At 43.2% G+C, this 24,942-nt stretch overlaps 1 protein-coding gene across 11 annotated transcripts in view; it reads left to right on the forward strand.

Moving 5' to 3' along the window:
- The window catches only part of usp48 (ubiquitin specific peptidase 48), a 242,993-nt gene that overhangs the window by 90,432 nt on the left and 127,619 nt on the right, over positions 1–24,942 (forward strand). For all 11 annotated transcript variants that reach the window (XR_009508155.1, XR_009508157.1, XR_009508156.1 and 8 more), the window contains exons 6-7: positions 10,597–10,705; positions 13,553–13,686. Coding sequence is in view for 4 of the 11 variants with exons in the window: in XM_059951677.1 (XP_059807660.1) it covers positions 10,597–10,705; positions 13,553–13,686 (243 nt within the window). In the remaining 7 variants the exon portion in view is untranslated. The remainder of the gene's footprint in view (positions 1–10,596; positions 10,706–13,552; positions 13,687–24,942) is intronic.

Genomic DNA, 24,942 nt, shown 5'->3' on the forward strand with positions numbered 1-24,942 from the left:
GTCTGTGTGCATCCCAGTGAACGAAAACGTACTTGCTCTGTTGTAGGTCCTTGGGCATGAAAGAGGGAGTTGTTCCGTGATGGGGTGTTGGGACTGGGGCAAGTGTTCCAAGTGGCTCCCGGAGTTTAGTAAGGACCGCTGTAGGTGTGTCCTCCTGGCCACGGGGTGCTGGCACAAACTCACCGGGAACTGTGAGCGGGGCACCATAAACAAGTTTTACTGATAATGCGGCCAGGTCCTCCTTGGGTGCCATGTGGATGCCAAGCAGCACCCAGGGGAGTTCGTCAACCCAGTCTGGCCCTCGGAGGCATGCCCTCAGGGCTGACTTCAAGTGCCTGTGTAAACGTTCCACCAGGCTGTTGGACTGCGGGTGGTAAGCAGTCGTTCGGTGGAGCTGGGTTCCGAGGAGTTGTGCCAGTGCAGACTACAAAGCCGATGTGAACTGCACACCCCTGTCTGAAGTGACGTGGGCTGGGAATCCAAACCATGGTGAACAGGTATCTCGCTCCTCTCGAATCCAGCAGTGGGCCAACGATGTCCAAGTGGACATGTTCAAACCTCCTGTGTGTTTTGCTGGAAGGGTTGCAGTGGGATCCTCACGTGCCTCTGCTTTTTGGAGGTTTGACAGTGCGTGCATGTCCTGGCCCAGTGCCCGACCTGCTTGCGTAGGCCGTGGCACACAAACCTGTCTGCGATCAGCTGGATGGTCACCCGGATGGAAGGGTGGGCTAAACTGTGCAAAGCGTCGAAAATGTGGCACCTCCAAGTGGTCAGGACAATGGGCTGAGGTTGCCCGGTGGACACATAGCAAAGGAGCTCATTACCTTCAGGCCCAATGGATATGTTTTTGAGGCGGAGTCTTGAGACTGCGGTTTGGTACGCTGGCATCTCGCTGTCCAGTCGTTGCGCCTTAGCTAACACTGCATAATCCACTCCCGGAGACAGAGAGTGCCCTGATTGGACGGAGGTGCGTGACAGCGCGACGGCTACCATGTTGTTCTTCCCGGAGATGTGCTTGATCGTGGTGGTAAAGTCCGAGATGTATGACAGGTTGCGTTGTTGGCGGCTCGACCACGGGTCCGACACTTTGGCAAATGTGAAAGTGAGGGGCTTGTGGTCTGTGAAGACCGTGAACACCCTCCCTTCTAGGAAATACCTGAAGTGCTGGATGGCAAGGTGCAGGGCCAGCAGCTCCCTGTCGAAAGTAATAAGTTCTGGGGGTCATAGGTGCTGGCTGAAAAAAGCGAGCGGCTTCCACTGGTCTTTGATGAGCTGCTCAAGCTCACCGCCAACTGCCGCATTGGAGGCATCCACAGGGAGGGCAGTGGGGATGTCGACCCGGGGGTGGATCAGGAGCGTGGCATTTGCTAGCATGTTTTTGGCTTGTTCGAAAGCTGCCATTGTCTTCTCTGTCGAGGTGACCTCTTTGACCTTGCCAGACACAAAGCATGATCCGGGCTGCTGAGGGCAGGAAATGGTGGTAAAAGTTAACCATCCCAACAAATTCCTGCAGGCTTTTAACAATGCTGGGTCTGGTGATTTGGAGGATGGCTTCAACTTTTGCCGGCAGGGGCACAGCAGTTGATCTGATGTCCCAAGAAGTTGATGACGGGTAGGCTGAACTGGCACTTGGCGGGGTTGATAGCTAGGCCGTAGTCGCTTAGGCAGCGGCAGAGCAGGTGTAAATGTGCTAGATGTTCCTGGCGGGAGTGGCTGGCGATAAGTATGTCATCCAGGTAGATGAACAGAAAGTCCAGATCTCGCCCTACTGTGTCCATCAGGCGCTGGAACGTCTGTGCTGTGTTTTTGAGCCCGAACGGCATCCTGAGGAACTTGAACAGGCCAAAGGGGGTAATGAGGGCCATCTTGGGTACATCGTCCACGTGGACTGGGATCTGATGATACCCTTGGACCAGGCCAATCTTCGAAAAGATGCACACCCCGTGCAGGTTGGCCGTAAAGTCCTGGATGTGTGGTATCGGATAGCAATTGGACATGGTGGCGTTGTTCAGTCTCCTATAATCGCTGCACAGTCTCCACCCTTCCATGAACTTGGGCACCATATGGAGTGGGGAGGCCTAAAGGCTGGTGGAACGCCGCACAATCCCCATCTCCTACATCTTCTTGAATTGTTGGGCGGTAGTCTGCGGGCCCAGGCATGAAGGGGAGGTCCCTGTTTGGGGAGGTGGTGCATCACGCCATGCTTGCACGCCAAGCTGCCTCCTGTTTGAAACAAAAACTTCAAAGTTTGACTTGTCAGTCCAGAGCTCTTGCTGCCATTGTTCAGTATTCCAGTCCTTGTGTTTTTGTTCGTAGGTGAGTCTCTTGGCCTTGTTTCCACTTTGGAGGAATATCTTTTTGACAGCATCTTTTCCATGAAGACCACTTCTGACAAGAAGTCTCTGGATTGTTGAGAGATGTAATTTGCCTTCTGTGAGTTCAGAGCTGATAACAGTGCTGGACTGCTTCTGATGTAGAGGGGATGTCAGTTTGATTTATCTCTCATCTGCTGCACTCAGCTTACATGGCCAACCACTGCTTTTCTGGTCCTCAACCTTGCCCGTTTCTTCATGCTTCTTCAGAAGAGCTTGGACAGCACACCTGTCTGCCGCAGTGTTTCTGTTTGGGGGTGAAGTTGCTGATGCAGGATAATCACCTTGTATTTTGATGTAATTCTGCTCCCTCTTGCCATGCTGTAAGAATTGATGATTTGGAGGTGAAACCATCACAACTGCTGTGTAGTTTGGTTGTCCTTTGCCTAGTTTGGTTCCTTCTACACGTGTTTGTGTCAGTAAATCAGTATAGTTCATTCAACTCATTATTGATCATTAGTACCTGCACATTAACCATATAACAATAACAGCACGGAAACAGGCCATCTCGGCCCTTCTAGTCCATGCTGAATGCTTACTGTCAGCTAGTCCCACCGACCTGCTCTCAGCCCATAACATTGCATTCCTTTCCTGTCCATATACGTATCCAATTTTACTTTAAATGACAATACCGAACCTGCTTCTACCACTTCTACTGGAAGCTCGTTTCACACAGCTACCATTCTCTGAGTAAAGAAATTCCCCCTCGTGTTACCTCTAAACTTTTGCCCCCTAACTCTCAATTCATGTCCTTTTGTTTGAATCTCCCCTACTCTCAATGAAAAAAGCCTATTGTGGCGACCCACTTTCTGCGCAGACAAACCGGCTCACAAATAGCCAGTGCGTGGGGGGAGACTTTGGTAATGCACCTGTGACGTCATTTCCGCCCGGAGAGGGCAGGCACTAGGGATTAAATGCCAGCGCCGCAAAGTTTGAATAAACTAGTCTCGAAACGACTTACTGACTGCGTGTCGTTATTTCAGCACTGTGTGTAGCACATCGCTACACTATCTACGTCAACTCGATCTATCCCCCTCATAATTTTAAATACCTCTATCAAATCCCCCCTCAACCTTCTACGCTCCAAAGAATAAAGACCTAACTTGTTCAACCTTTCTCTGTAACTTAGGTGCTGAAACCCAGGGAACATTCTAGCAAATCTCCTCTGTACTCTCTCTATTTTGTTGACATCTTTCCTATAATTCGGTGACCAGAACTGTACACAATACTCCAAATATGGCCTCATCAATGCCTTGTACAATTTTAACATTACATCCCAACTCCTGTACTCAACGCTCTGATTTATAAAGGCCAGCATACCAAAAGCTTTCTTCACCACCCTATCCACATGAGATTCCACCTTCAGGGAACTATGCACCATTATTCCTAGATCACTCTGTTCTACTGCATTCTTCAATGTCCTCCATTAATCATGTATGTCCTATTGATTATTCCTACCAAAATGTAACACCTCACACTTATTAGCATTAAACTCCGTCTGCCATCTTTCAGTCCACTCTTCTAACTGGCCTGAATCTCTCTGCAAGCTTTGAAAATCTACTTCATTATCCACAACACCACCTATCTTAGTATCATCTGCATACTTACTAATCTAATTTACCACCCCATCATCCAGACCATTAATATATGTGACAAACAACATTGGACCCAGTACAGATCCCTGAGGCACACCACTACTCACTGGCTTCCAACCTGACAAACAACTACTCTCTGGCATCTCCCATCCAGTGGAACCTTGTCAAAGGCCTTACTGAAGTCCATATACACAACATCCACTGCTTTACCCTCGCCAACTTTCCTAATAACCTCTTCAAAAAATTCAATAAGATTTGTCAAACATGACCTTCCATGCACAAATCCACGTTGACTGTTCTTAATCAGACCCTGTCTATCCAGATAATTATATATACCATCTCTAAGTTATCTTTGTTTAATCATATTATATATACCATCTCTATGTTATCTTTGTTTAATCATGCACTGGGTTATATACCTACAAAGTAATGAAGCTTTTTAGTTGAAAAGTCATCTGTTACTTAAGATATTACTTCCTTTAATGAAGTACAAGCATTTTTCTGAAACATCTAATTTTTTGGAAAATTCATATTTGAAAATCTAGTTTACTCTATTTTGCAGACGCTCTAATACAGAAAACAAAAATAAACATCTAAAATAAAATTTATATAAAAAACTCCTGTGCTTAAGACTTGTGCACAGTACTACATAAAATAGAGGAGCTGCCATTTCAGATTTGTTGAAAGTAGCATCACAGGGAGATAGGGTTGTAACGATAGCCTCTGGTACACTGGCCTTCATAAATTAATGCATTGAGTACAGGAGATGGAATATTATGTTGAAGTTGTATAAGCCATTGGTAAGGCTTTATTTGTGCAGTTTTAGTTAACTACCTACAGGAAAGATGTAAACAAGGTTGAAGGAATACAGAGTAAATGTTGCTGGGTCTGAAGGCTCTGAGCTATAAGGAAAGATTGAATAGGTTAAGACTGTATTCCTTAAAATGTAGAATATTGAGATTTGATAGAGGTATTCAAAATTATGAGGGGTATAAAGAGGGAAAATGCAAGCAGGCTTTTTCCACTGTGGTTGGGTGGGACTACAGCCAGAGGTCATGGGTTAAGTAGAATAAATATTGGAGGCAAGAGATAGATGCCCATTTAAATAGAGATACTCACAAATTTCAGGTGGAGTTATGTTGAATTATGTTGATATTGTTTAAGTAGCAATTTACTGTCAAAATATATTATAGACAATAGGTGCAGAAGTAGACCATTCGGCCCTTTGAGCCTGCACCACCATTTTGAGATCATGGGTACTATCAATACCCGGTTCCTGCCTTGTTCCCATATCCCTTGATTCCCCTATCCATAAGATACCTATCTAGCGCCTTCTTGAAAGCATCCAGAGAATTGGCCTCCACTACCTTCTGAGGCAGTGCATTCCAGACCCCCACAACTCTCTGGGAGAAGAAGTTTTTCCTTAACTCTGTCCTAAATGACCTACCCCTTATTCTCAAACCATGCCCTCTAGTACTGGACTCTCCCAGCATTTGGAACATATTTCCTGTCTCTATCTTGTCCAATCCCTTAATAATCTTATATGTTTCAATCAGATCCCCTCTCAGTCTCCTTAATTCCAGCGTGTACAAGCCCTGTCTCTCTAACCTCTCTGTGTAAGACAGTCTAGACATCCCAGGAATTAACCTCGTGAATCTACACTGCACTTCCTCTACTGCCAGGATGTCCTTCCTTAACCCTGGAGACCAAAACTGTACACAATACTCCAGGTGTGGACTCACCAGGGCTCTCTACAAATACAAGAGGATTTCCTTGTTCTTGTACTCAATTCCCTTTGTAATAAAGGCCAACATTCCATTAGCCTTCTTCACTGCCTGCTGCACTTGCTCATTCACCTTCAGTTACTGATGAACAAGGACTCCTAGATCTCTTTGTATTTCTCCCTTACCTAACTCTACACCATTCAGATAAAAATCTGCCTTCCTGTTCTTACTCCCAAAGTGAATAATCACACACTTAATTCACATTAAATGTCATCTGCCAATGTGTACTCATAGGAACTTAGAAATCTACAGCACGTTACAGGCCATTTTCGCCCACGATGTTGTGCTGACCATGCAACCTACTCTAGAAACTGCCTATAATTTTTCTACTACAGAACCCCCTTTTTTACTAAGCTTCATTTACCTATCTAAGAGTCTCTTAAAATGATGATGGCATCCGTTAGTCTAGCGAGACCATGGATCTGTGCCTGGGAAGTCTTGCTTCAGTCTGTGTTGGTAGAGCAGCATCTGTTGTGGCTGTAGAGGCCCACACGGGAGTGACAGTCTCAGCTGCAGCAACTGCACTTGAAGGCGCTGTCCTCTGGTGTTGTCTTGGTGCTGTTTTTTCGGCGAGTGCGCTTTCCTTCAGCAGCAAGGCTCAGCTTCTCTTCTCCTTTTAGACCTCTGCGTAGTTCCAGTGAAAGCAATCACTTGCAATGTCCTCCTACCTCTCGACGTTCATGTTCAGTGACTTCATGTCTGTCTTGCAGATATGAAGATGGGGCCACCCTTGTGCTCTCTTGCCATAGGCCAGTTCCCTGTACAGCAGATCTTTCGGGATCTTCCCATCTGACATGTGGTGTATGTGGCCCAGCCACTGGAGGCGGCGTTGTTGGAGTAGGGTGAAGAGGCTGGGTACCTGGGCATGGGCCAGGATCTCATTGTTGGTGACTCAGTCACCACTTGATGTCCGGGTTGAGTCTCAGGCTGCGAAGGTGGAAGATGTTGAGACGCTGCTGTTGTCTGAAGTAGAGGCTCCAGGTCTTGCTGCCATAAAACAGTTTGCTGAGGACGCAGGCCCTGTAGACTGCAATCTTGGTGTGTGTCGTCAGCTTTCTGTTCTCCCAGAACCGAAGACCCTGTTGTATCTGCCTCTTAACACCTTCGCTGGTAGTGCATTCCATGCACCCACCACTGTCTGTGTGAAAAACTTACCTCTGACATCTCCCTTGTACCTACTTCCAAGCACTTTAAAACTATGCTTCCTCGTGTTAGCCATTACAGCCCCAGGAAAAAGCCTCTGGCTATCCACATGATCAATGCGTCTCATCATCTTATAAATTTTTTTCAGGTCCCCTCTCATCCTCTGTGGCTCCAAGGAGTAAAGGCCAAATTCACTTAACTTCTCATAAGGCATGTTCTCCAGTCCAGGCAAAATCCTTGTACTCTCTGAACTCTTTCTATAGTACCAATAACCTTCCTGCAGTGAGGTGACCAGAACTGAACGCAGTACTCCAAGTGGGATCTAACCAAGGTCTTATATAACTGTAACATTACCTCACAGTGTTGTAATCTTAGATAAACTTCTTCAATACACCACCAAGTTTGGTGTCATTCACAAATTTCTAAACACCTTAACCGTATTGTTAACCAAATCATTGATGTGTTGTTTTTCAGCTATGTTAATGATTTGTATGATGGCAAACTGGATCAACAAATTTGCTGATGACACTAAGCTTGGGGGCATATTATTCAGTGAGGAAGGCTAGCAAAGCTTGCAGTAGGATTTTTGACAGGTGGAAAAATGGGCTGAAAAGTGGCAGGTGGAACTTAATGCAGACGGGAGTGAGGTGTTACACTTTGTGAGGACATACCGGGGTAGGACTTACACAATGAACGGTAGAGCATTAAGGAGTGGAGTAAAATGGAGCGATCTGGGAATATGGGTCCATAGTTTATTGAAAGTGGTGTAGATAAGGTAAATACAAGCAGGGTTTTTTTTTTCCACTGACGTTGGGTGAGACTAAATATTTAAGGAATCCTGATGGAGAGCTTCTTCACTCAAGATGTTTCAAGTGTGGAAGTGGTGGATGCAGGTTCAATTGCAATATTTTAAAAAAGGTCAGAAAACTACATGGATGTGAGGGATATGGAGGGTCGATGTGATTTGGCAGGAAGGCAACAGTGGGAATGATTTTAGTGAGAGATGTACATTTGGAGCCAGAGAGGGAAGTGGATTCAGTGAGTGGGTGAAGTGTGTTGATTGTGGGTGGATGGAACCAGACTGAAATGTGGAGAGGTGTGGATCTGGGAAAGGGAACAAAAATAGTTGGACTGGGATAGATGGGAAGGAATGAGGGGAGAAATACAAAGGTTCAGAGACCTAGGTTATGCTAGAGATCGAGAAGAGTATAAGGCTAACAGGAAGGAGCTGAAGAAGGAAATTCGGAGAGCCAGAAGGGGACATGAGAAGGCCTTGGTGGGCAGGTTTAAAGAAAACCCCAAGGCATTCTACAAGTTTGTGAGGAGCAGGAGGATTAGACATGAAAGAATAGGACCTATTAAGTGTGATAGTGGGAAAGTGTGTATGGAACCGGAGGAAATAGCAGAGGTACTAATGCTTCAGTATTCACTATGGAAAAGGATCTTGGTGATAGTAATGAAAAGCTTGAGCATGTAGATCTTAAGAAAAGGGATGTGCTGGAGCTTTTGGAAAACATCAATTTGGATAAGTCGCCGGGACCGAATGAGATGTAACCCAGGCTACTGTGGGAGGCGAGATTCTTTGCATCATCAGTGTGGACGAGAAAGGTTCCGGAGGATTGGAGGGTTGCAAATGCTGTTCCTTTATTCAAGGGTGGGAGTAGAGGTGGCCCTGGAAATTATAGACCAGTGAGAAGATCCTGAGAGGTAGGATTTATGAACATTTGGAGAGGCATAATATGATTAGGAATAGTCAGCATGGCCTTGTCAATGGCAGGTCGTGCCTTACAAGGCTGATTGAATTTTTTAAGGATGTGACTAAACACATTGATGGCGAAGAGCAGTAGATGTAGTATATATGGATTTCAGCAAGGCGTTTGATAAAGTATCCCATGCAAGGCTTAATGAGAAAGTCAGGAGGCATGGGATCCAAGGGGATATTGCTTTGTGGATCCAGAACTGGTTTGCCCACAGAAGGCAAAGAGTGGTTGTAGAGGGGTCTTATTCTGTATGGAGGTCAGTCACCAGTGGAGTGCCTCAGGGATCTGTTCTGGGACCTTTACCCTTCATGATTTTTATACATGACCTGGATGAGTAAGTGGAGGAATGGGTTAGTAAGTTTGCTGATGACACAAAGGTTGGAGGTATTGTGGATAGTGTGCAGGGCTATCAGGGGTTACAGTGGGACATTGATAGGATGCAAAACTAGCATGAGAAGTGGCAGATAGAGTTCAACCCAGATAAGTGTGAAGTGGTTCATTTTGGTAGATCACATATGATGGCAGAATATAGTATTAATGGTAAGACACTTGACAGTGTGGAGGATCAGAGGGATCTTGGGGTTCGAGTCCATAGGATGCTCAAGGCAGCTGCGCAGGTTGACTCTGTGGTTAAGAAGGCACATGGTGTATTGGCCTTCATCGATAATGGAATTTGAATTTAGGAGCCGAGAGGTAATGTTGCAGCTATATAGGACCCTGGTTAGACCCCACTTGGAGTACTGTGCTCAGTTTGGGTCGCCTCACTACAGGAAGGATGTGGAAACCATAGAAAGGGTGCAAAGGCGATTTTCAAGGATGTTGCCTGGATTGGGGAGCATGCCTTATGAGAACAGGTTGAGTGAACTCGGCCTTTTCTCCTTGGAGCGACGGAGGATGAGAGGTGACCTGATAGGGGTGTATAAGATGGTAAGAGGCATTGATCATGTAGATAGTCAGAGGCTTTTTCCCAAGGCTGAAATGGTTGCCACAAGAGGACACACGTTTAAGGTGCTGGAGAGAAGGTACCAAGGAAATGTCAGAGGTAAGTTTCTTTACTCAGAGTGTGGTGAGTGCGTGGAATGGACTGCCGGCAATGGTGGTGGAGGCGGATATGATAGGGAGACTTTTAGATAAGTACATGGAGCTTAGAAAAATAGAGGGCTACGGCTAAACTTAGTAATTTCTAAGGTAGGGACATGTTGGGCACAACTTTGTGGGCCGATGGGCCTGTATTGTGCTGTAGGTTTTAAATCTTTCTATGGACAGAAATGCAAGAAATGAGCATTGCCTGAAGTTCGAAAAGTAGACTGTGGGATATGAGCCTACATTCCCTGTCTACTCTCAGACCTGATGCAGAATCTCGATCCAAAACATTTGCAGTTCTTTATCATCCACAAGTGCTGTTCAACCCACTAAATACTTTCAACAGTTTGTTTTTCTGTTCTTAAACCTCAGTTTCTTTCCTGTTCTTACAGCACTATTTAACACTTGAACAGGGGTAGGTATTTGATCACCTTGCTTGTGCAAATTTTTTGATTATCAGGCTTTGAAGTAAATTCATCAGTTAGTTTGTGACCAAGCAGAATTTGTTGAATAATAGTTGACATATGTTGGATTCCTAAACAGGCCAAGTGTTCTGATCATATGTTGAAAACCTATTTCAATGGCAGTATGAAACTTTTTTTCATATTAATAAGAAGAAATGAAAGTCACTTGATTTCAGGACTTTTTATCCCAATAATTTAGTGGTTGAATTCTGATGTGTGGAGCAATGAAGGGTCTCAGCCTGAAACATCAATTCTTCATTCCTTTCCATAGATACTGCCTGACCAGCTGAGTTCCTTCAGCATCTGCATAATCTCTTGCGTTTTACAGAATTGCCATTTTAAAAGTGGTCATTACTTTAACCTCCACTTAATCAAAAGTCTCTCCTTACTTTCAGGTGTAATCAGTGTGGCCGTGAGTCTAAGCTGTTATCCCGTTTTTATGAACTGGAGTTAAATATCCAAGGACATAAGCAGCTGACAGATTGCATTGATGAGTTTCTGAAGGTAATTATGCATCTATCTGGGCGAATTAAAGGTAGATTAGCTCTTGCTAAGCATTTGTATCTTGCCTACTACATATATTCATCTGTATTAAGCAGGAGTCTTTGTCTTAAATTTCAATAATACAGGTGTCCCCTGCTTTACAAATGTTCGCTTTACACCGCTTCGCTTTTACAAAAGGCCTACATTAGTAACCTGTTTTCGCATTACAAAGAGGATTTTCACTTTTATGAAAATTTTCCCCATATAAGTTAATGATTCTTCATTTTATGCCATTTTGGCTTAAGAAAGGTTTCATAGGAATGCTCTACCTTTGTAAGGGGGGGGGGGGAGACACCTGTATTGGTCTCTTTGCCCCAAAAGTTGTGAAGTTTACAGAAGTCTCATGTTCCTTATTATATTAAACCTGGCATTCCCACTGGCATGAGATTGAAAAATTGTGTATATAGTTCTATTAATTTTCATTCAAGTCCACTGTGGGGTAAAAATCCTGCCTGTGTAAATACTCACCTTGAAATGCATTATTGTGAATTTATTATTTCTGTATCAATTATAGAGCATATATATTAACAATTAAAAGATATGATTAGACACAGATGAGCAGTGTGCATGAATATAACATATTTTTCCAAGTTCTAAGAAGATTAATTGGGATCTGTGTGGTGGCACGGCTAGTTAAAGACAAGTCGAAGAACTTCTTGCTCATGGGGAATTGATTCCTTTCCATGGACCTTCAGATGCAGTTTAAGCTGCAAGAGCAGGAAACAAATCTGATACTGAATGCTAGGTAGTTTTCTGAGGAGAAAAGAGAAACAGAACTAAACAATCTGTATCACTGATGACTATTGCCATAGGATTGATAATATTGTTAAAGATTGTTTATAAGAAAAAGGGAACAAAAATAGGGGGACTGGGATTGATTGGAAAGAACGAGGGGAGGAATGCAAGAGATGAGCATTGCCTGAAGTTTGAAATGTGGTATATGAGCCTACTTTCCCTTTCCACTCTCAGTCCTGTTGCAGAGTCTTGACCCAAAACATTTGCAGTTCCTTTCCATCCACAGCTGCTGTTTGACCCACTAAGTACCTTTAGTTGCTTGGATTTCCAGCATCTGCAGATTTTATCTTGTTTGTGATCAGTTACCTTTAGTAATTAGTTTTTTTTATGTTTTTAAACCTCAGTTTCCTTTTGTGTTCTTACAGCAATAGGTTCTTAAACCTACTGCTGTTCAGAGTTTGGTTATCTCTGTTGAACAAATCTTAAATTTTATTATCAATCTTTGAGGTAAATTCATCAGTTAATTTGTGACCAAGCAGAATTTCTGGAATAGTTGTTGACGTCTGTTGGATTCCTAAACAGGCCATGATTTATGATCAAGTGTATTCTGAGAAAAGAAAAACAGGAAGAAATATTGTTAAGGATTGTTTATAGGAAATAGATTAAAACCCATGCAGCTGCTCTGGCTGTGCAGTTTTATAATTAACCTGACCAGTTGATTTAAAATTTTACTGCAGCAAAGGTTGATAGTTTCATCCAACTGTTCAGTATTTCTAAGCGTACATTATTTTAATGCATACAAAATATGCACAATTCAAGTCAAGTCAAGTCAACTTTTATTGTCATTTTGACCCTAACTGCTGGTACAGTGCATTGTAAAAATGAGACAAAGTTTTTCAGGACCATGGTTTACATGACACAGTACAAAAACTAGACTGAACTACGTAATAAAAAAACAGAGAAAGCTATACTAGACTGCAGACCTACACTGGACTGCATAAAGTGCACAAAAACAGTACCAGCATTACAATAAATAATAAACAGGACAGTAGGGCAAAGTGTCAGTTCAGGCTTCGGATATTAGGAGTCTGATAGCTTGGGGGAAGAAACTGTTACATAGTCTGGTTGTAAGAGCCTGAATGCTTCGGAGCCTTTTCCCAGATGGCAGGAGGGAGAAAAGATTGTATGAGGGGTGCATGGGGTCCTTCATAATGCTGTTTCCTTTGCAGATACAATTAATTATAGCTACACTGTCTGCTGTATTCCTTGATCATAAATGTGCTCTCTGTTTTCCTCTTGTATTTAAATATCTATGTATGCAGAGTAGAAACAATGTGCAAGCTGATGCACCACCTTGGCTTCTGAAAAATGGAAAAGGGTGTTCTTGCAAATTTAGATTTTCAGAGGCTTTGATAAAACTCCCTGTGAATGAATCACGTAAAAGCTACGGGACAGGGTAAAGAAATGATTAGATGTGTTTTTAAAATAAGATAGTCACAGGAAAATTCCAACCACCAATGCTATAACAAACTTCAGTCTTGGTCTCTCTCCTATAAAAGTTCAATGTCCAAATTCTGCTACACTTACCTTATTAATCCCCCAAGACCTAAGATTTAAATTCACATTTTTGATTTTCCATTCAAATCCACCTTTTTAATTTTAAGTACATTCCAGTTTTGCTATCCTTGTGTCATGCTGCACCATTCCTTCTATCATCAGTATACTTCCCTTCATTGTGTATAGTTTACAGTTCACTTCTTCAGTCCAGTCGTCCTTCCTCTTTGCTATTAACTTTTTGTGGAATGTTTAATCAAAACATGTGAGAATCCATGTGATGTTTGGTGCATCAAGTTTTAGCCTTGTCCTGCATGTCACGCTGCTACATTATGTAATATTGCCAAGTGTGTGTTGTGTTTTTATTTAAATAGAAATTCATTTTGATTTAGAACACTGAAATATAGATGTTCATTAATTTTATAAACATCACTGACTAATTAAGAAACTAATTAATGCGTGTAAAATTTGCTTTGAATGATTTTGCTTTCTTTTTGCTAATCTTGGATTTTATTTCAGGAAGAAAAGTTGGAGGGGGACAATAGGTATTTTTGTGATGAATGTCAAGATAAGCAGAATGCCACCAGAAAAATTAAACTTCTCAGCCTCCCAAGAACCCTCAATTTGCAGCTTTTGAGGTTTGTCTTTGACAGGTCAGTCATAGTTAAAAATCTGAAAGCATCACCAATCTACAATTGCTTTTTGCTGTGGTGGAATATTCAATGATGTTGTTTTTAGTGCCAGGATATTTTGTCTAACAACTGCTTGTGAAATCTGTATTGAATTTTTCACTGAGTAAATTTTTCAGTGATTTTTAAAAAAAAATTATGTAATTATAATTTGTGGATTTTATTAATTGAAGTTTAAGCATTCATGCGCACAGATTAATGTTTGTGAGTATGAACATATCTTCACACTTCCATTTAGCTTTTGAATCAAATAGAGTTTTCAAATCAGATATAATGTTAGTTTTGGTGTAGAGTTTTGAGGAAGTGATAATGTGTACTCATGGAATAAGCTTCTCTATCAATGTACTAGGTTTGTTGAACATTCTGAACCTCTTGATGGACAGCTTGCCTTGCACCTTGCTCAAGCATTGGTCCTCCCTCCACACATGGGCTTTATTCCAGCAAAATGACTGGAAAGCTCTCTTGTGCCTCTTAATGGGAATGTGGAATGGCCTTGAAGAAACCATATAGGAACTGGGCATCTGTTACGGTTTTTAACATAACTGTGTGAGCATTGCAGTTGATGGTAGTGCCCTATCAGATTCCCAGTAGGAACAGTAGAGTCATAGAGTTATGCAGCATAGTAACAAGCCTTTTCAGCCCACTGAGCCTATGTCGACCAGCATGCAAATCTATTCCAATCCCATTTGCCTGGATTAATCCCATATCTCTCTATGCCTTGCTCATTCAAGTACCCATACAGATGTCTCTTAAAATGTTTTTGCTGTTCCTGTCTCCACCACCTTAACTGCAGCTTATTTCAGGTATGCGGCTTATTTAGTGTAAAAAATTTACCCCTCAGATCCCATTTAAATCTCCTTCTTCTCACCTTAAACCTATTGGCTCTAGTTTTAGACGTTACTACCATGGGAGCAGACTCTGGCTCCCTACTTATCTATGCCTCTCACAATTTAATACATTTTTATCATGTTTCCTCTCGGCCTCCTTTGCTCCAGGGAAAACAGACCCAGCCTATTTAATCTCTCCTTATAACTCAGGAGCTCCAATTTAGACAGCATCCTTGTGAATATTGTTTTTGCTCTCCCTCTATTTTAATCATACTCGTGTGGTAACCAGAACTGCACACAGTACTCCATGTTCAGCGTATTCATCATATTTGCACAACTGCATCACGACATCCCAACTCATGTACTCAGTGCATTGGCTTGCAAAGGCAAGCTTACCATGTATACACAAAATACTGGAGGATCTCACCAAGTCAGGCAGTATCTATGGAGGACCTGAACTGGAGCACTGGATCCAGTAGATGACCCTGACATCCATGGAGAATGTGTATTGGCAGGTGTAGAACTTGTCACGCTTGCAGTGATAAATGCCATGTGGAAAATCAGTGGAGAGGATAAGTGGACTAGGAGCCACGTTCCTTCCTACCTGTGTTGCCACTTTCAGTGAATTATGTACTTATACCCACAGGTGTCTGTTTATCAACAATCCCCAGTGCCCTGCAGTTCCCCATGTACGTCCTACACTGGTTTAGTATCCCATATCGAGCTTGTGAGAGTTAAATTCCACCTTCATTTTCTGACCCTCTTTATCCAGAGTGCCGTGCAAAAGCCTTATATGCTAGGGTGTCTCAAGCTTTTGTACAGTACTCTATTTGTCAGTGTGGAGCGAAGAGCGAGTTTGTAAATCTCGTGGGAGCTAAGGATGTTGGCAAGGGTGAGGTGGTATGCCATGGGAGAGGTGAGAGATGTGCAGAAAAGAAGTGCCAGGGGTGGGAAGTAACACAGGTGTAGACTCACCAGTGACCTGAAACACCAGGAAAGGTCACTTGATTCCAAACAATTGTTTTATTGATCATTACAGAATGTCCCTCCGGTGCTTCCTGCTCCCTCTCCTTTGTCTTCCCCTTTTCCCAACAGTGATTCACTTCTCCCTGCACCCTTCCCACTCTCAGGCTGGTGAACTTTATATCAGTGGTAGGGAAATTACAGTAGGAGATTCTTTGAGACAAGATTTACTTGAATTTGGAAAATGCTGACTTAAAAAGTTTGTTATGAAATTTTAGAGAAGTTGACGATACTTGATGTGTTTTGGACAGTGTATTTTGTCTACGTGGATTATTGTAAAGCATTTGACAAGGTCCCTCGTGGTAGGCTATCCACTGTGAGATGGAAAGTTTGATCCAAAGTAAGATTGGTGATGAACAACAGTGGTGAAGGGTATTTTTCTGAGTAGAGTTATGACCAATGGAGTTCTGCAAGGACCAGTGCTGGGACCTCTATAATTTAGCTGAAAATCAATGGAGTTGTGGATTGAGGGAAAGATTGTCAAAGGAATCAGCAGGATACAGACCAGCTGTAAACATGGGTGGAGAAATGACAGATGGAGTTTAATCCAGGCAAGTGTGAGCTGCTTCATTTTGGTAATCATTACATAACCTTCAGGAGTAACATGGGAATCTTGGGGTGCAAGTGCATTGCTCTCTGAAATTTGCAGCACAAGTGGAAGGGGAGGTGGTGAATCAGACATGGGAAATCCACAACTCCATTGATTTTTCTGTCACCTTGCTAATCGGACCACCTAAGTTTTCATCCAAGTTGTAGATATCCCAGCACTGATCCTCATGGAACAACACTGGTCACAGAGCTCCACTCAGAAAAACACCCCTTCACCATAGTTGTATATAGTTCAGATGGAGATGAGGAGGCGTACAGGAGTGAGATAGATTAGTTGGTCAAGTGGTGTTGCAACAACAACCTTGCACGTAATGTCAGTAAGACCAAGGAATTGATTGTTGATTTCAGGAAGGACAAGATGAGGGAACACACACCATGTCCTCATTGAGGGATCAGCTGTGGAATGGATGAGCAGCTTCAAGTTCCTAGGTGTCAACATCTCTGAAGATTTATCCTAGGTCCAACCTATTGATATAGTTACAAAGAAAGCACAACACTGACTGTATTTCATTAGGAGTTTGAGGAGACTTGGTATATCTCCTCAGATTGCCAAGATAGTGCCAGTGAACAATGGTGATGTGTTGCAGGCTGCTTACAAAACTTATAAATATACCTCTTCTCAATTACTCTCACTGCAATCTGCAGCCTGTAGTTTCCTTTAAGCAATGTTACTTTGAACTGTCTGAATGAACTAGTGATTTTCCAAGCTTGGTGGACTTAACTATCAATCATGCAGGTATAGCTCCTTTAAGTGGATGTAAGTCCATCACTGTGGCTGGAAGAGAGGGAGGAGGGGAGGACTTGAAGCCTGACTGAAATGCAAAGAAATGGAAGTTCCTCTACCCCGTATTTTGTTAACAAATGTATAGTCATTGGAGAACAAGATTGAGGACCTAAGCGCATGATTGCTGAGGGAATAAGGATTTGTTGCATTCTGTGTTTCATGGAATCATGGCTCACTCTGAACATACCTAATTCACTGATAAGACCTGAGGTTTTCTTGGTACACAGGGTGGACCAATCCCCTGATTGGGAGAAGGCAAAAAATGGGGTGGGGGGGTAGGTCCTTTGTTTAATGACGAACACTCTGTAGTGCTTGGACACAAAGGTCTTTGTCTTGTCAACCTCTTGTTCCTCGATCTAGAACTTATAACAATTAAGTGACAACTCTTCTACTTACCAAGTGAGTTCTCCTCCATGATCCTGACTGCAGTTTACCTACCGTGAAAAGCTGACATTAATCAGGCACATGAGATATTAAATGTTACTATCACCAAACTAGAAAAAGTTCACCGTGATGCATTTTAGATCATAGTTCGCGACTTCAATCAGACTTGTTTGAAGAAATCTCTGCCTAGTTATCATCAGCTTATAATCTGCAGCACAACATACTTGACCACTGCTATGCTACAATTAGGAATGCCTAGACTGCATTTTGAGACATCTGATCACTTGGCTGTCCTTCTCCTACCTGCATACAGACAGAGACTGAAGGGAAGACACCAGAGATAAGGACAACAAAGAGGTGGTCATGGGAGGCAGAGGAGCAGCTATGGGATTACATTGAATCAGTGAACTGGGCCATGTTCAAGAACTCATTCAGAGGATCTGAAATAATACACCCTGTTGTCACAGACTTTATAAAAACAGTCATAGAGGAGTGTTCCCCCACAAAATCATTTAGTCTTCCCCAACTAGAAGCCATGGATGAACTATGAGATCCACAGTCTACCGAGGGCTATTTCAGAGTGGTATTCAGGTCTGGTGACCAAGAGGTCCAGCTATGATTTTTTCAGGAAGCCATCTCATGTGAAATGGCAATTCCAGACCAAACGTATCGCTGAAGGAAGCTCAACAGGGCTTGAACGCTATTACTGCTTACAAAGTGAAACCAAGTAATATAGGTGACAACAAGGGTTTGCTCCCAGATGAGCCTTCTATGCTCATTTTGACTGTCAAAACATGGAGGAAATTTCACGAACTCCCACAGAGACTGATGATGCTATGATTTCAGTCCCTGAGGCCAACATGAGAGCATCCTTCAGGATTGTGAACCCATGGAAAGCACCTGGCCAGATTGGGTACTAAAGACTCGTTCTGAATAACTGACTGGAGGTTTCACCAATATGTTTAACCTCTAGTTTCAGCAGTCTGAGGTGCCCACCTGCTTCAAGCAGGCATCAATTATACAGATGTCAATTATATATGGTAACCTGCCTCAGTGATTATCGTCCATTAGCATTTTATGCACTGTAATGAAGTGCTTTGAGAAATTGGTAATGAACTATATCAAATCCTGGACAGCAAAAAAGAATATATCAGGATGCTCTTTATCAACTGCAGATTGGCATTCAGTGCTATCATCCCCTTAAAACTAACCAATGAGCTTCAAGACCATGAACAGTTGGATCCTCAATTATCTCACTTGAAGACACCAGTCAGTTCGGATTGGCAACATTTCCTCCGCAAGGCTGTGTGTATAGCATCCTGCTCTACTTAGTTCTAAGTAAATTTATTATCAAAGTATGTGTACTGTATATCACCTAATACAACCCTGAGATTTATACAATTGTGGGCATTCACAATAAATGCATAGTAATAGAAACAATGGCTGGCGGCATAGTGGCATCAACACTGGACTTAAGAGTGAAGGCTCCCAAGTTTGAATCTAGCCATCTCCCTTGCCCGCTTTCCATCCGTGCTGGGTTGAACATCAAGCTTGCAACTCAGCCTTGGAAAAATAAGAAAGCCTGCTTAAAAAGCGCCGTCACAACGGCATCCTGATGACTCCACTCAGAGTTAAGGGCTTTCTTCGTCTTCTTTCTTCTTAGTAACAATGAAAGGCTGCACCAACTTAGGCATTCAACCAGTGTGCAAAAGACCACAGGCTGCAAGTACAAAAGAAAAAAACAATAATAAATATAATTGTTTTTTTCTTTTGTATTTGCAGTTTGTGGTCTTTTGTTCATTGGTTGTTTGTACCGGATTCAGTGATTCAGATTGACGGGTTAACTAATCAATGTCAGGACAGGACTGTCAGGTCTCTCAAAAGCAGAGGTAGAGATGTATGCCTCATGCTCAACTCCTCTTGGTGCACAAATGTATCATTGTTGTCCCAATTCTGCTCACCAAACCTGGAATATCTCGCAATTAAGTGCCACCCATTTTACCAGCTGCAAGAGATTTCTGCAATAATTTTGATAATGGTGTACATTCCATCTCAGCTCAATGTCAGATAGGCTTCAGATGATCTGAGCAATGTGATCAACATGCACGAAACAGCACACCCTGATGCCTTCACCATTATTTTGGGGGATTTTAACCAGGCCAGCCTGAAAAAGTCACTAAATAATTACCATCAACAAATCACTTGTGCTACCAGGGGAAACAACACACTGGATCATTGTTACATCACCATCAAGAATGCCTACCGTCCTATTCCATGCCTTCACTTCGGAAAGTCTGATCACCTGGCTGTACTTCTACTCCCTAAGTTTAGGCAGAGACTGATGACTGCAGCACCAGTGCTGAGGACCAAGAAGGTATGGATAAGGGAAGCACAGGAATCAACTGGACTGTATTCAGGGATTCATCTTCAAGTCTGGATGAGCAGTTGTTACTGACTTCATTAAAATCTGTGTGGATAAGTGTGTGCCTACGAAAACTTGCTGTACATTCCCAAACTAAAAGCTGTGGATGAACCAGAAGGTTTGTTGTCTGCTAAGATTTGTGGCATTTAAGTCTGGTGACCTAGGTCTGTACAATTCCGAGCGAGGTTGGAGGTGACATCAGATGTACGTCAACTCTGGCAGGGTTTGCAAAACTTCACTTCCTGCAAAGTGAAACCCAATAGCATGAATGGTGCTTCACTACCAGACAAGCCCAATGCCTTCTATGCCTGCTTTGAAAGGGAAAATATAACACCAGCTGTGAAGATCCCTGCTGCACTGGTGACCCTGTGATCTCTGTTTCAGAGGCTGATGTTAGGCTGTCTTTAGTCAAGCCAAGTTAAGTCACTTTTATTGTCATTTCGATCGTAACAGCTGGTACAGTACATAGTAAAAATGAGACGTTTTTCAAGACCATGGTGTTACATGACACAGTACAAAAACTAGACTGAACTACGTAAAAAAAAAACACAGAGAAAGCTACAATAGACTACAGACCTATACAGGACTGCATAAAGTGCACAAAAACAGTGCAGGCATTACAATAAATAATAAACAGGACAATAGGGCAAGGTGTCAGTCCAGGCTCTGGGTATTGAGGAGTCTGATAGCTTGGGGGAAGAAACTGTTACATAGTCTGGTCGTGAGAGTCCGAATGCTTCGGAGCCTTTTCCCAGATGGCAGGAGGGAGAAGAGATTGTATGAGGGGTGCACGGGGTCCTTCATAATGCTGTTTCCTTTGCAGATGCAGCATGTAGTGTAAATGTCCGTGATGGCTGGAAGAGAGACCCCGATGATCTTCTCAGCTGATCTCACTATCCGCTGCAGGGTCAAGCGATCTGAGATGGTGCAATTTCCGAACCAGGCAGTGATGCAGCTGCTCAGGATGCTCTCAATACAACCCCTGTAGAATGTGATGAGGATGAGGGGGTGGGAGATGGACTTTCCTCAGTCTTTGCAGAAAGTAGAGATGTTGCTGGGCTTTCTTTGCTATGGAGCTGGTGTTGAGGGACCAGATGAAATTCTCCACCAGGTGAACACCAAGAAATTTGGTGCTCTTTATGAACTCTACCGAGGAGCCGTCGATGTTCAGTGGGGAGTGGTCACTCCGTGCCCTCCTGAAGTCAACAACCATCTCTTTTGTTTTATTCACGTTAAGAGCCAGGTTGTTGGCTCTTCACCAGTCCGTTAGCTGCTGCACCTCCTCTCTGTAAGCTGACACGTTGTTCTTGCTGATGAGACTCACCACGGTCGTGTCACTTGATGATGTGGTTCGAACTGTGTGTTGCAGCACAGTCGTGGGTCAGCAGAGTGAACAGCAGTGGACTGAGCACGCGGCCATGGGGAAGCCCCTGTGCTCACTCCCGATCCGGACTGACTGAGGTCTCCCAGTCAGGAAGTCTAGTATCCAGTTGCAGAGGGAGGTGTTCAGGCCCAGTAGGCTCAGCTTTTCATTCAGTTTCTGAGGAATGATTGTGTTGAATGCTGAACTGAAGTCTATAAACAGCATCCAAACATGTGTGTCTTTTTTGGCCAGATGGGTTAGGGCCAGGTGGAGGGTGATGGCAATGGCATCATCTGTTGAGCAGTTGGGACGGTACACAAACTGCAGGGGGTCCAGTGAGGGGGGCACCAGGGTCTTGATATGCCTCATGACGAGCCTCTCAAAACACTTCATGGCGATGGATGTAAGTGCAATGGGACAGTAGTCATTTAGGCAGGACACTGATGACTTCTTCAGCATGGGGACGATGGTGGCGGCCTTGAAGCACGTTGGAACAGTGGCGCTGCTCAGGGAGATGTTGAAGAACAGTGGCGCTGCTCAGGGAGATGTTGAAGATGTCAGTGAGAACATCTGCTAGCTGGTCTGCACATCCTCTGAGCACTCTACGGGATGTTGTCTGGTCCAGCAGCCTTCTGTGGGTTGACCCTGCACAGGGTTCTTCTCACGTCGGCCACGGTGAGGCACAACACCTGGTCATTTGTAGGAGGGGTGGACTTTCTCGCCGCCACATCATTTTCTGCCTCAAAACAGGCGTAGAAGTTATTCAGCACAATAACACATCTGAGGGAGGCATCACCTGCACAGTCAGGTGATGTTGTCCTGTAATTGGAGATGTCCTGGATGCCCTTCCACATGTGTCTCCGCTCTCCTGGAAGTGGCTGTGGATTAGCTGGGCGTGTGCATGCTTTGCCCCTCTGATGGCTTGGGAGGGTGAACCCTCGCAAAGCAGCAGGGCCTGATGTTGTGCCTGGTTGGCACAAATTTTCAGAGCCTTACTGACTGGCGGGAGTATTCAAGGAGATTTTCAGCCTCTCACTGCTGTGGTTGGAAGTTCCTACCGGCTTCAAAAAAGCAGCAATTATACCAGTGCTTAAGAATAGTAATATGATCTGCCTTAATGACTATCTCCTAGTGGCATCTATGGTGATGAAATTTGAGAGGTTGGTCATGGCTAGAATGAACTCTTGCCTCAGCAAGGACCTGGACCATTGCAATTTTCTATTGCCACAATAGGTCAATGGCAAATGCAATCTCAGTGGGTCTTCACACGGCCTTAGATCGCCTGGACAATACAAACACTTGTGTCAGGATGCTGTTCATTGCTTATAGGTCATTTCCACTGTCCTGATCAAGCTACAGAACCTGAGCTTCCAATTGGATCCTCAATTTCCCAACTGGAAGACCAGAATTTACATGGATTGGTGATAATATCTTCACCTTGCTGATGATCAACAGTAACACACCACAGGGGTATGTGCTTAGCCCACTGCTCTACTCTCTCTATACCCATGACCGTGTGGCTAGGTGTATCTCAAATACCATCTATAAATTTGCTGATAATACAACCATTGTTGGTAGAATCTCAGATGGAGATGAGAGGGCATATAGAATAGAGATATACCAGCTAGTTGAGTGGAGTTGCAGCAACAACCTTGCCCTCAGTGTCTGTAAGACGAAAGAGCTGATTGTGGACTTCAGGAAGGGTAAGAGAAGGGAACATGAACCAATCATCGTAGAGGGATCAGAAGTGGAGAGAATGAGCAGTTTCATGTTCCTGGGTGTCAAGATATCTGAGCATCTAACCTTGTCCTAACATATCGATGCAGCTATAAAGAAGGCAAGACAGCAGCTGTATTTCATTCGGAGTTTGAAGCAATTTGATTTGTCACCTAAAACATCAAAAATGTCTATAGTTGTACCGTGGAGAGCATTCTGACAGGTTGCATCACTGCCTGATATGGGGAGGCGGGGGGGGCACTACTGCTCATGTCTGAAAGAAGCTGCAGAAAATTGTAAAATTAGTCAGCTCCATCTCAGGTCCTAGCGTCTGTAGTATCCAAGACATCTTCAAGAAGCAGTGCCTCAAAAAGGCGACACCCATTTTTAAAGAACCCCATCACCCAGGGCATTCCTTCTCACTGTTGCCATCAGGAAGGAGGCACAGAAACCTAAAGCCCCACACTCAGCAATTCAGGAACAGCTTCTTCCCCTTTGCCACATGATTTCTAAGTGGACATTGAACCCATGAACTTCTGTTCTTTTTTATTGAGTATATTATTTGCTTTTGCACTATTTTAATCTAATTAATGTGTGTGTGTGTGTGTGTGTGTATATATATACTTAATATAATTGATTTACTTATTTATTTGTCTTTCTATATTATCATGTACTACATTAATCTGCTGCTGGTGTTAATAAACCTGATTCTGATTCTGTCTATTCTGTTGGATGCGGTATTTCATTGATTCTACTACATTTCTTGAATTCACTTTGTATGGCCACAACAAAATTAATCTCATGGTCATTTATAGTGACGTGCCGTTTGATAACAAATTTATTTTGAACTTTGTCACCAAAGTTCTGCAGATGAACTGTGGAGAGCCATTTTGACTGTTTGCATCACTGTATGTTATGGAGGGGCCAATTAACAGGATGGGAAAGAACTGCAGAAAATTGCAAATATCATAGGACTGAGCCTCTCTGGCATTGAGGTCATCTTCAAAAAGCGATGCCTCTAAAAAGTGGCATCCATCATCAAGGACCCCTATCACCAAGGGCATGCCCTCTTCTCACTGCTGCCGTTAAGGAGGTGGTACAGGAATCTGAAGACACACTCAACATTTTAGCAAGGGCTTCTTGCACTCTGCCATCAGATGAACAACAAACTGATGTACACTACATCACCATTCATTTCTTTGCTTGCTCTCTTTTTGCACTAATTTAATATAAATATTTCTTATAAGAATATATTTTTATTATGTAGTGCAATGAACTATACAAAACAAATTTTTACGACATGTGCCTGTGATACTAAACTTGATTCAGATTCTGATTCTTTCTTTGTCAGGGTAATAATAATGAATATTATGAAGTCGTGGTGTAGTTGTATAAATCTTTACTAAGGCCACATTTGGAGTATTGTGTCCAGTTCTGGTTGCTATAGTACAGGTAAGATACGGAGAATTTGGAGAGGGTGCAGAAATGTTTTACCAGGATTTGGAACATATTGGCTAAAAGAATACGTTGGGCAAATTGGATTGTTTTTCTTGGAGATTTGGAGGCTCAGAGGTGGCTTGTTAAAAGTATATAAAATGACTGGCATATAGAGGTTAGATATCACTCTTTTTCTCAGGGTAGAAATGTAAATATTAGAGCATGTAGATTTAAGGTGAGAGGGTGAAAGTTTATTGAAGATCACCACAATCTCCATGTGCACCACAGAACTGTGTGCTTAGTCCCATGTTATACTCACGTTTTTCTTATGACGGTGTGGCAGCTCCAATGCCACATTCAAGTTTGCTGATGACACTGCTGTTGTAGGCCAAATCAAAGTTGGTGATGAATCAGCATATATGAGGGAGACTGAAAATCTGGCTGATGTGGTGCCATATTAACATAATTGTCAGCAAAACCAAGGAGCTGATTATTGGCTTCAAGAGGAGAAATCCAGAGGTCCATGAGGCAGTCCTCACTGGAAGATCAGAAGTGGGGAGAGGGTTTGCAACTTTAAATTCCTAGGTGTTATTATTTCGGAGGACCCCAGCGCCTCTAATTAGGAGCTTGCAGAGATTTGGCATGACATCTAAAA

Source organism: Hypanus sabinus, chromosome 27 (genome assembly GCF_030144855.1).
Source record: "Hypanus sabinus isolate sHypSab1 chromosome 27, sHypSab1.hap1, whole genome shotgun sequence".
Lineage (NCBI taxonomy): Eukaryota > Metazoa > Chordata > Chondrichthyes > Myliobatiformes > Dasyatidae > Hypanus > Hypanus sabinus.